Source organism: Spinacia oleracea, chromosome 1, assembly GCF_020520425.1.
Source record: "Spinacia oleracea cultivar Varoflay chromosome 1, BTI_SOV_V1, whole genome shotgun sequence".
Lineage (NCBI taxonomy): Eukaryota > Viridiplantae > Streptophyta > Magnoliopsida > Caryophyllales > Amaranthaceae > Spinacia > Spinacia oleracea.
The window spans coordinates 15136014-15148634 of NC_079487.1; the positions used below are offsets into that span (position 1 = coordinate 15136014).

The window sequence follows — 12621 nt, forward strand, 5'->3', positions numbered from 1 at the left end:
GGTAAACTGGCCCGGACATGGGAAGGTCCCTACCGGATCGTGAGACGAACAGGTCATGGAGCGTATGAGTTGGTTGACAAGGATGACACACCCATCCCAAGAAGTTGGAATGCAACACACCTAAAACTGTACCACTTTTGAACACTCACATGTTTTTTGCTTTCTAGTTTCTTTTTAAAGGCAACAGGTACTCTAGCAGTCGTCACCATTATGTCGACATCCCCGAGATAGGGTGCGCACGGCATATTGTGAAGTAAAAAACGTCTCGGGTTGTGTGCACTTATAGGCAACAAGAAGTTAAGTTCTTCCCCTCTATCTTTTTCCTTTCCTTTTTACATGATATCACCATTACTGACTTAAGCATCGGAGGGCTGTTGGCACCACCAACGGCCAATCCTCACGCCACCATCTCGTTTTGCAGGCAACATCATGGTGACATCATAAGTATACACTTGGGAGGAACAACAAACATAAGGATCGACTCCACCTCGTCCAGTATTTTTCCTCGAACTCTTTCTTTCTCTTTTTCTCCTTGTCGTAATATCCTTTCATTTTCATGTCGCTCCATACTGACTTAAGCATCGGAGGGCCGTTGGCTCCACCAACGACCAATCCTCACGCTCTGCTATATTGACAGTATGATGCCCACGTGGAGAAGGTACAACAAGGAGAAAACAGATGAAACAAAAATATGTAGTACAACGTACATGAGAACATAATTGAAATTGCGTACGCGTATTCAGAGACACACAGTGATGAGAAATAAACGTTTGTTTTATTCATACTTGATTGTATACATTACATGTTACGAAGCTTACATTTACAATTTACATCTTACGAGTTGGGCCATACAAAATGCGTGAAAAACAACTGTACAAATTACAAAACACAATTTAGGCCATTACAAAAACGCCTGGTACACTACAATGTACAATACACATACAATGGAATACAGTTATACATTTTCTACAGTTTACATCTTGCAGATTCTTCTCTGACAGGCTGGAGGCGTCGCCAAAGTCGATCTTGAGGTATGTGCCCAACCTGCAAAAACAAAACACATTTTTTCCAAACACAAACAAGCAAACACAAAGATTGGAAACCCACACAAATATTTACATGACTTGTCCCCTTGGACAAGCCCAAAAACATCCAAAAGACTGCCGCCTTCAAGGCGAAACACAGCCACAAATATTTTTTCGACCTTCCCAAAGGCCGAACACACAAACACATTGTTTAAAAAACAAAAGAAACCATTGTTTGACAAACACCACATTCAAATACTTAATTTTTTAAGGAGGGGGGACAGAACTACTCCTGATGGTCTGCTGGGCCTGCATTCTCCCCTTGTTCTCCATCGCCTGGTGCCGCCATCGTCTCGACATCGGGGCTGGTTGCAGTTGCACCCTCCTCGACGTCCTCTTCATCGCTAACGGCACCAGGGGGGATATAGTCCTCGGGGAATGCAGTGTTAAACTGAGAAATGTCCTCGTCAGGAGTCCAGTCCACATGTTTTCCCGCCTTGAACTCCTCCATCATCTCGGCCTTCATTTTCCATGTGTAGCAACCAGCAAACTCGTAAATCCTCGCCTTGACTTTGGAGAGAGACGTCTTCAGCTCGTCAACTTGGACAACCAGCGTCTCCTTCTCAGCATTCAGCTGCGCGACCTCAGCAGCCCCCTTCTCCTGACTCACCTGCAGCGCCTCAGCCCTTGCCGTCGCCTCCTTGGCCACATCGCCAAGACGACCAGCCTCCTGCTTTGCCTTCTTCATGTCGTTTTTCAATTTTACTATTTGATCTTCTAACATTATGACATGATGACGTGTGGCTAAAGCAGATTGCAGGGACTGTTCAAAAAAAATAATAATAAAATTCAAGAGTCACTACACTGACAAGACAAAGATGGCATGCAGGGAACGAAATTACAATAAAATAACAAAGGGAGTTGAGACATACCCTCCAGGCATCCGAGACGCTCTCAACAGTTGCAGCAACTGGGGACAAGGTCTCTTGACGCTCCCGGCTTGACGGCATCCACAGACAATCAACCTCGGGCCAGAGCTGAACCCTTGGCGCGTCTGTCGACCCATAGTCGTCGGGGAACTCCACTACAAACTTCCTCTTCCGAGGCGGAGGTGGCAGTTTCTTCTCAGCAGGCATGAGCAAGCTGGTCTCCCCTATCACCGTGGTGTCCGTTGAAGTCTTTGGCGGCTTCGGAGGCGACAACATGGTGATGGGTTTGGCTCGAGACATATTCCCCATCGACTCGAGCCGCTTCTTCAGCAGCGCATCCGCAGAGGGGGCCTTGCCAGAACGAGTCGAGGGGCCAGTTCCTATTTAATAATATTTACTGACGACTTAGTCTCATCACAACGATAGTAATTTGAAAAAGGGCAACGAACCTGAAGTTGTAAACTAATCCTAACCCATGTTTACCTGTTGATGTCGACATGCTCACAGGTTCAGAGATCTCTTCTTCTTGAGGCTCTTCGCGCTCGAACTTGGTGCCGACAAAGGCTCTGTCCTTTAGAGGAATTCCCAGCAGCACAGCAGTCTTCTCTATGGCTTCAGCACCGACACCAACTGTGTCGAAGGATGCACCTACAAAAACAAAAAAGTGAGACAAAGTCAAATCAACGAGCCCAAAAACACCAAAAAACAAACAAATACCTCTAGCCATCCACTCTCCCGTCAAAAAGTCGGAGTCAGACCCTAAACTAGCCAACTCCACAAAAAAGAACCGACCCATCCACCCGCGGTCATTCGACTTGTCCGCACCGAGAAGGGCCTCCCTGTCATCCTTGACATGCAACAAGTACCTACCAGCCCCATAATTCTGGACCTTATATGTGTACACAAGGTCCTCAACCCGGAACTCCATATCAAGTTGACCCGCCAAATGGTCAACCAGGCGCATTACCCTCCAGACCTGTGGCATCAGTTGCGCCGGCGGCACCACCAGCGCCCTCAGAACTCCTCTCACCAGAGGCGAGAAAGGATAAGTGTATCCAATTTTGAAGGGGTACTCGTAGAAGCACACCCAACCGTCTGATACCCAGTCGGCCCGTTCATCGGGTTGCGGCAACCGAATTACCGCCGACGGAGGAAAGCCACACTCCTCCCTAAGTGCCTCCACATTCTGCTTTCCCCAAGTGGTCGGCCGAGCATTCTTCTTGTCCAGTATATGGGTAGGGGCGAAAATTGGGCCCTCAACCAGATCGCACTCCACCACCACCTTCTTGTTCTTCGCGCGAGTGGATTTCATTCCCATTCGCTGCGACATGAGGAAAATCGGAGAATAAGAGGAAAAGTAAAGAGGAAGAAGAATTGAGCAGTTACCTGAGGAAAGGAGAGAGAAAGGGCGCCGATCGTTTTTTCTGGGAAAGAGAGGAGAGAGATTGCAGAAGTGATTTCGGATGGTTGGAAGTGCAGCCTTATTTATTGGCGCAGTTGGGCGGTTGGTTTCCCCAAAGATCATCATGACTCTAACGCCGTCAGCGTTGGGGAGGTTAAGAGGCGGTTTTTCCTTTTCTTGTTTCATGAAACCCATTTTTCCTTTTTTGAACTTCCCGGAATAAAATTCAAAATGGGTTTGGGGACAATTGTTATGGGGGAAAATACCCTCTTGGTGACATGGGCATGCGTGGCAAGAATTGTGTGTGTGGATGCCAACAAGGCGTGAGGTGGTACTATTCGAACGGTCTTCCCAACTGTTGGGCTCAAAACGGACGTTACAACCGTTGATGGAGTCGGATTTCACTACGGATTTATTATCTAATTATGGGCAATTATTTCATAAACGTTACACTCATGTTGTGAATGCCTATAAAATGGCTTAGTCGTGTTTGTTTTACATACGCAATTCTCAAGCAATAAACTTACAATTACCTTATGCTTTTACAACTTGTTCTCACCATATTCAATTATCTAGCTCGATCGATTGTTAGAACCATCATCAAGACAAGTTCGTCCCTAAGTCGAATTTGTCTAAAACACTACCTAAGAGGGAAAAAATTGCTTGAAAAAAAAGAGGGTATTTTAAAAAAGTACAAAAAAAAATTAAGTGAAGAACACACACTTTAATGGAAATGGTCTATTATCAACTAGGAAGTTCATCATACCAAGATTTACTCAAGGAGCTAGAAGCTGATATACAACATGCCAATGCTTTGTAAGTTACCTAATTTTGTATTTTTCGTCACGGGTACCATGTTTGAAAATAAATTTATAATCTTATACTACCGTGAAGATAAAACATTGATCCTTAAGAAAACTCGATCATATTTTATTCGTTTTGAGATTTTTATTCGTGTTTTATGATTTTTTTTTTAATTTTTTATAACAGGGTAGAAAAATTCCAAAACCAAAAAAAAGGTGTTTGCCTTCACATGAAGTTGGAGTACAATCAATTGTCTCCTTTGATTTTCCTTTTACTACAATGGCTTGATAGTTCTTGTTCTTGCCTTTTCCCACTTTACTTCAATGTATTCAACATTCTAATCTATGAGGTTTGTCTTTCTTTTAGTACATATGTTTTGTGTTTGCTCGCGTTTATTGTATCGTTTGATGCTCTGTTAATACATTCGAGAATTCTTAACTCGCTCTTATTTCAAATGGGTTTATTTTGTTGGTGGAGAGCGAGCATAGGAAGTAAAATTTCTCATGAAAGGAATATTCGGGGTTCTAATTTTGTTTACGCATTCACATATATATTGAGTATAATTCAAAAATCATGTATTAGTTTCTAGAAAGACATGGAAAAATTCTAGTTTGATTTTTTCAAACCCGTTGAATTTTTCAAATACAGGTTTATCCAGATGGACGAACTCACATGCCTACACAAGGGAGCAAGGCAACAGTTAGGGAATTTTATGGTATGTTCTTATGCAAAAATTCAAGATTGTTTCAATCTAATGACTTCAAAATACTCAACTTATCCAATTTCAAAAGGTCTTTCGTTCAAAAACATCATGTTTTAGTCTGAAAGACGCCTCTGTTCGTGTCAAAAACAATCAAAAAATGACCTAGAAATTCAGTCTTTTTCGCCCATTAATGGTATGTACTAACTTACTTTACAAAACATTCAAATATGGCAGCTATTATACTTCCATCCCTTACACGGCTTCATAATGATTTGGTGGAGAGAGAAAGTACTACAAATTTGACCAAGAAAAGCGAAAAGAAGGAGGTTTTAGTAGGGCATGGTCGGCTTCAGAACGCCATTGATCAAGAAAGAGAGGATGAATGTGGGATATGTTTGGTGCCGACTGCTAAAATGGTCTTACCTGGTTGCTGTCATGCAATGTGCATCAAATGTTACCGCAACTGGTAAAAACCACAGTACTCTTTCTATGCCTATATGGGTTATGAATGTTCCGTATTATTGTTCCGTTTGGTATGGCGTAAAAATATTTTCCTGGAAAACAATTTCCCTCTATTTTAAATTTTACAGTGTTTGGTTTGCAAAAAGAGTGTAAAATCATTTTCCCTAGGAGTAAAGTTGCTCCTCGGTGATGGAAAATCATTTTTCTGGTTCAAAATGAAGGGGAAATTGTTTTCCTCCCTTTTCCTTAACTCTTTTGAATACTCCTCTCACTAACTGCTTACTTCCCCTTTCATTTTCCTTTCGTTTCATCATTTCCTTATATGGAATCAAACAACGGAAAACTAATTTTGGAATTCTATTTTCCATTGTAAATTGTTTTCCCTGAAAATCATTTTACACTCAAAATGTTTTACACCCAACCAAGTAGAGTCCTAGAACTTTCAGTTGTTTGTTTATACTTTATCGAAACAATCAAGTTTCGTTCTTTTCACAAGAACTCCTGTAATCTGAACTTAATAAAAGTGAAAAGAACAAAGGCTCGAGTAGGGTAAAACATCAAAAAACAGAGTTATGTAGCTGATTTTTTATTTATTTTTTTGGAAAAACTGTAGGAATACAAGGTCTGCATCATGCCCATTCTGCAGAGGAGGGTTAAAAAGAGTGAAATCAGAGGATTTATGGGTTCTGACAAGTGAATCTGAAGTAATAGATGCAGAGACAGTTTCAACGGAGGAACTGTCAAGATTTTATCTGTATATTCAAAGTTTGCCCAAGGATAAAACAGATGCTCCTTTCTGGGTACACTATAATTACTTAATATGATTAGTGATAATGTTTTTAATTAAATACGGGTCTTGAAGAAGAGCTTAGTCATGTAAGTCATACTAGTCTTTAGCTTTCTGTACTTCTGTCGTATGTAGTCGAAAGAAGTAGTCAGAAATCAGTATAGAATAAGGCAAACTTATCTGACAACTTGTAATTATAATCTCTGCTTAACTATTGTAATTAAGGTTTCTTATGATTGTTCATGTTAGCCGACCCCAAATCATTTTGGGAGTTGTTGTATTGATGTTCAGTGTGACAGACTGACAGCCAAAGTGTTGCTAACCAGTTCAAATCGAATCTTAATAGAGGTCCCTTTTTTAGTTCGGTCACGTGTGATGTTTCATGGGTCAGAGCGCGTTTCTCGACACTCCCCATCACACGTGCCATTTTAATTTGGCCCAGAGTATTAGCGATCCAAGGTCCCAGCTGTGGGCCTGGCTCTGATACCAGGTTAAATACGGGCCTGGGCCACGCCCGTCACAAAGATAGAGAGTCCACTTAACAAGTTCAAAGGAGGTTCCACCTTAAAACCATATGGCAATAAGGGGAGTAGCCCCTTGGGCTTATTAAGTGATTAACTCTTTTCTCTTTTGTCAATGTGGGACTCTCACACGTGATGTTTCATGGGTCAGATCTTAACACATTGCTAAAGAAAAGTTCTACCAAATAAGAAAGAACGACAATATAGAAATGAAAGTACGGTACATAAGCATAGCCAAGATAAGCGAAAAATAGTCGATTCCAAGCTCTAAAGAGCATTCAGATTAAGAATTTAAGATTAAGGAAATATTGAAATGATAGTCAAACATGTGTTATTTTAAAGCATGACAGGAAAATAATTCGGTCCTTGTTATCGTAATTAAGAATACTCGAATTAAACACCTAGCAAATTCAGAAGTTTTTATAATCACAAAGATCTTGGAGAATGATCGCACCTCCATTGCTGACTTGCTCCAGCTCCTCCTTTCCGAAAACACCAGTGCAAACTCCTATTGCCATAGCTCCCTCAGATTCAGCTGCTATAATATCATTCGGCTGCAAAAGAATCTATCTATCTATATATTATACTAAAAGAGAGGAAATCAATGTGGTGATGACAAATGTCACTCATTGATTCGCCTCTCTTTTTAATTAAAAAAGTTAATTTTTTTTTTGAGGGAATTAGAATATTTTATTTAAGGAATGTATTATTTATTTTGATTACAAATCCTAAAGATTCTGTTGATAATATACATTCTAAAAATATTTTCCGGAAAACAAATCAGTTATATATACGGAATATATTTCAGTTCATTATCATGTTACGAAATATGTTTTAGCTTATAGTTCAATATCATATTACGAAAGATGTTTTCAAAGTACGGCTTATGGAATTATTCTCTACAATTTAAAGAAACAATTCACAAACTTATCCCACTGTAAGACCACCACCCAAACCAATGCAAATCAATCTATAACATGAAAAACAAAAAAAGTAATTCAATACCAATTAACAATGTCAATAATACATAAAAGAGATCCATTGTTCAACATTAAACAACACGACGAACAACCGAACAAGGTTGAAAGAAAAGTTGGTTATTTTTATTAATAGCGGCATAACGCCTGTTTAATAGAATCAAACAACTAAGACACTATTTCTTTTTAATAGCGTATGTTTAATAGAATCAAACAACAAAAAGTATTGCATACTAATTATTTACGTTCAAGTAAATTTGAACTTTCTAAACTATTTTGCAAATAGTTTGTCGTATGGTGATGTTTTTTGGTGTTCAATTTGTATTTTGTGTTGTTTATGTTTGCTTAGTTTGGAACCATAATGTAGAAACCCTATTTATTTAATTCTTTGTTGTTGTTCAATTCGTCTTTCTGGATCATGTTTGTCTTGCTCGGTTCTAATTTCTTGATTTCTTTCCTGCTTAATCAAAGTTTAGTTTCTTTATCATGTGTTTATGATGAAAAATTGTGTTGTCATATGATTTGTAGGGCCAGAATCCATGTCCACTTATGTTCATGTTTTCTCTCACAAGCTGCTTGAGCTTAGCTCCAAAAGCCCGTAAGTAGGCTTGAATATTTGGCTTTGTTTTTGTGTTTTTTGAAATCTTATTTAGTGTGTATGAGCTCAATGGAGGAGAAGAACATGTCACTACTCAATTTGAACAGGCAGATGCACGACAAAGTTTTCTATGTTGGGATGAACCAACTGCTAAAGGGGAAGAACGCATTTAATGACTGGCTTACTTCAATTGATTTAGAAGAAAAGATGATTAGAAGCTCGTCGGTGCAGCAAAATATGTAAGTCTTTTGTTGTCCTTAATTTTCTTGTTTTTAATAAATTAGGACACTTTTAGTAGAGTAATCACTTAACAACTGTTTTGGGTATTGCAAGAATGCAAGTCACTACCAATATCCTGAATTTTTATTATTGCAACCAAGGTACTTTTGGTGGGGTTAATCATTTATCTTGAAATGCTTGACTTGATAATATCCTGAATTTGGGGGCTCTATGCTCGATTTCCTTCAATATCATCAACTGGGTGGATGGTATTTTTCTTTAATTTGATGAGTTTCCTGTTAATGGGATTTCTTGTGATGTATCTCTCACCATATTTTCCAAATTTTTTGAAGAAAAAATTAGAGGAATTTGGGTTGAGCAAGAGATGTTGTAGTATTTTTTATGAAATGAAACTACAGAGAGAAAATCAATGAATGATGGCATCATGGCAGTTTTTGGTTGGTTTTTCAAAGGGAGGTTGGTTTTTCAAAGGGAGGTTGCTTCTAACTTGGCTGAATTTAGTTCACCTCATATCATAAAATTATAACATTACTTACTTCTCGGTCTTGTTTGATCTGAACATGGGTATTAGCAGGCGACTCTCGGTTCTTGATTTTTGAGTATCATCTTAGAATCTCTATTACCGGTATTCAATTAAATGTGTTTGTCTCCAACTCTCTACCACACATGTAGCTCATTTTGCGTAGTTATTATCTTTTTGTTGTCCCCCCTGCTGCATCTGTTATGCAGTTTCATTATTTGGGTTCCTTTTGTGCTTGTAATTCATGAAAAAGATTGGAAGGAAAGACTCTTTACCTTTATGATTCTCATTAGGGCTCAATGGTTCATGTTCTACTCGTTTGTGCACTCCCAGATGCCAGGATCCGTGGATTTCATAAATCATTATTTCAAACACCTTGAATCAGTGGAGTATCCTGTACCTAGGAAGGTTAGTAAAGGCTGGATCTTCCTTTTCCTATTCTGATTATGAAATATATACTGCATCTTGGAATTATTATTTAATGATTTTTTGGTGGTTGCAAAAGGTGTTGTTGCTCCATACTGCAAAATAGGTCGTCTTCTTAATTGTTCATCATCATCATATATGCTTGTCTCGTTTTTGCTTCTTGGTCGTTGTTTTTGCTTCTAGATTGTCGTGTCATCTGATATGATTAGTGTTATCACATTAGCTTTCTTCCTATCGATTTATCTAGCACTTTACTGGAACCATTCTAACTCTTATTACCCACGAAAGAAATTTCTTCTCATGAGTGTTAATAAGGAAATTGCCTCCCCCTCCCCCCCAATGGAAGAAAATGAAAGAGAAAATAATACAGCTACGTGCCTACGTGTAGTGAAGTCTCATCAGGGCTTTCATTAATTAAGAGAAATATGGTATCTTATTATTCAATGCCTTATGCACGTGTATAATGTACGTTTGAGAAAACATATTCCATTTGTTGCTACTGTTAAACTCTGAAACACTTTTCCATTACAAGACTGAAATCAACATAGTTTGCACAGGCTGTTTGATGTTTGGAATTAGGGGGGCATGTTAAACATACTTTATTGCTTTTTTAAATTTATTGAGGTGTAAATATTGATTTGCTAATGAGTAATTGATAATTACAAATTGTTTCTTGTCTCCATAATTCAACCACAATAGTATTTGAATAAGCATGGCCTTGTTTATTTCGTTTTTTGTCAAATGATTGGAGCCTCTAGAAAAGGATTGATTCCTTGGTGTGTTAAAACGCATATATATTGATTCAAGAGAAATATGGTATTGATGATCCAATAATCTGTATGATTGATCATTTCCATCGAACCAGTAAGTACAGTTCCCTCCATTTATGATGGTCCTCTAATCCTCTATACACCAATGTGCGATGTGATTGTCATGTCATGTGGTGCTCATGCTGCAACATCACCTTGTGCTATTTTGGACCAACGACCACCCTTTTTTTGTCACTCTTAACATATACTCGTTGGGTTTTCTTTTCTTTCTCTTATTAAGCCCCATTGATGGAGGCCTCATCTTTGTTACCTTTTACTTCAATTGCCTATATTATTGGCTTCTTGTTGACAATATGGTCTTTTTCTTAATTTGTTACTATAACTCCATATATGGTCGTTCTTGAATCACTGCATACATCTGACTCTCCTTATTTCTTACCTGCATAGAGCAGGGGCATCATCAGAAGCATTGTGGTAATGATGTTGTAGAATTAATATTTTTGTATCTTTCGTCGGTTAACGCTCGCATTCTTTGGACTGCAGAAGTTGCAAGAAATTTCCTACAAGAATATGGTTAAGCTCCCCACCAAGCTCCTCTAAAGGTATTGGCCGACAACGGGTACGCCTGAATTATTTGTTAACACACACTTTTCAAAAGCTTTATACTTAGGTATACGCTTGTGACTCTTTTGTACCATGTAATGTATAGTATACTGTATTAGATGCGAAAAAGAGAGAGCACCTGAGAGGAATGGGAGGGAGGGGTGGAAGGGAGGAAGGGAGGAACGAATGAAGGATGGAGAAGAAAGTTGTTTGAAAAAAATATGATTACTCAATTTCACACCGCCCTAAAACAACCAAAAAAATAAGGGGAGGAAAAGAGGAGGGTTGAGCATAGAAAGCAGAAATGGAAGTGAAAGAAAAGAGTCAAGAAGACTAGAAGTATGTTATGCCAATTGTTCTATTTTTAATCTTTATTACACCTGAACTATAAATATTAGTATACTCACGAATGGAAATTACTATGTCTTGTTTAGGCTGGTAGTAAGTTGATTGTTTTGAAGCACAACTGAACACTTTTAAAAAAGAAGCTTGTTTTAGGAGAGGTGAGGGCATAAATAAATGTAACTGTTACAGTTGGCCGTATGCAAGTCTTCGTATAACGTTCGATAAAAGACAAAAGAGGGGGTAAAGTGGACACAATTTTTGTAGTTGGAATTTTGTATCCAAACATAATATCTTTTATGGATTAGTTATGGAGGAGGAGACGAAGGACATATGAAATAGCTTTTATGGATTATTTATTTTATACAAAAAAACATAAAAGAGTAACATAGAAATGTGAGTATAGTGTCTCATTCTATAATTTGGGATGACATGGTTTAATTTGACTTTATTTCCATTGTATTAGCTTTTCTGATGGATTCCCTTAATTTGATATTATTTCCATTGTATTAGCTTTTCTGATGGATTCCCTCGATATGTTAAGAGCTTTAAACAAAGTCTTTAGAATAATGCTTTATAACTAACATGTATTCTGATAGCTTTATTATAATTACACACTTAACAATACAAGTCATATTTAACCAAATAACAGCTAACAACTTCCCTTGACTAATAAGGATATTGAATTTCAGAATGATCGACAAACCCTCAAAGAAAAAGAAGTGTTGTGCACCACCCACTTGTTGGTCGAAGTTGTCCAAACAACCATTTCAAGAAACATCAAACAATAGCTCCTGGAAACGAAGAAAATCACCAGGAGCTGCTTGTAGCAGTTACACAAGCCCCCTTTTGTTTTTCTAAATTGTACTATCTTTTCTTTTTGTATGGAATATTGTGTGCGTAAAAAATTTGTGTAAATAATATTGATTTTGAAAAGAAAAAGTATCAACATACTATATTTTCCTAGAAAATATGTCCTAGCCCGTTTGCAAAGACTTCAGTTGATGTATTATGTATATAGGTACTAAATTTACAGCTTAATAGTTAGAGACATTGTGGAGGAATATACATACACTTGGCGAGGTATATATTCCTAGAAAATATCTCTAACACTTTTTTATGGAGCTACATGCTCTTTAAAGTGGCTTTATGTTGTCAATTGTGATATATTCCCATTGGAAAACTGTAGATAATTACTTTTTCTCATCATAATTTTTGTACTTAAGCTAAAAAATTTACACACTTAAATTTATTGTGATTCGTTTTTTCTACCTTGGGGGACTGCGCGCGTTAGCGCGCAGGCCAACAACTAGTAATTACAAATATATAAGGGAATGAGTTATATAAGAGAAGCAAATAGTTCATTTAGATTTACACCTTTTCATTTTCATCCCATTTTTTTGGTTGATTACACTTCTACTTTATCTCAATTTAACTAACTTGTACTTCGAATTAAATAGTGCCCCTTAAAATCTCAAACCTCACTTACAACACTTTCTAGCTCCACCCACC

At 38.1% G+C, this 12621-nt stretch overlaps 1 protein-coding gene and 1 long non-coding RNA gene across 2 annotated transcripts; one reads left to right on the forward strand and one right to left on the reverse strand.

Moving 5' to 3' along the window:
• Positions 1-756: 756 nt before the first annotated feature.
• Positions 757-7244, reverse strand: LOC130465746 (uncharacterized). The gene is made up of 4 exons (XM_056834599.1): positions 7088-7244; positions 2438-2602; positions 1958-2334; positions 757-1848 (listed from the first exon to the last, which is right to left on the reverse strand). The coding sequence occupies exons 1-4, from the start codon at positions 7149-7151 to the stop codon at positions 1312-1314; spliced, it is 1143 nt and encodes a 380-aa protein (XP_056690577.1). The 5' UTR covers positions 7152-7244; the 3' UTR covers positions 757-1311.
• Positions 7245-7778: 534 nt separating this feature from the next.
• LOC110776635 (uncharacterized) lies at positions 7779-12172 on the forward strand. Its single transcript, XR_002530209.2, has 4 exons — positions 7779-8447; positions 9302-9376; positions 10708-10766; positions 11802-12172. It is a non-coding gene; the product is annotated as an uncharacterized lncRNA (long non-coding RNA).
• Positions 12173-12621: the final 449 nt, after the last annotated feature.

Excerpts from the sequence above, each read along its gene's own strand:
- LOC130465746 (XM_056834599.1), bottom strand. The coding sequence starts at position 7,151 with ATGGCAATAGGAGTTTGCACTGGTGTTTTCGGAAAGGAGGAGCTGGAG. Across the intron at positions 2,603-7,087 it reads GGAGCAAGTCAGCAATGGAG|GTGCATCCTTCGACACAGTT; the intron begins GTGCGATCATTC and ends TTGTTTTTGTAG. Across the intron at positions 2,335-2,437 it reads GAGCATGTCGACATCAACAG|GAACTGGCCCCTCGACTCGT; the intron begins GTAAACATGGGT and ends ATTATTAAATAG.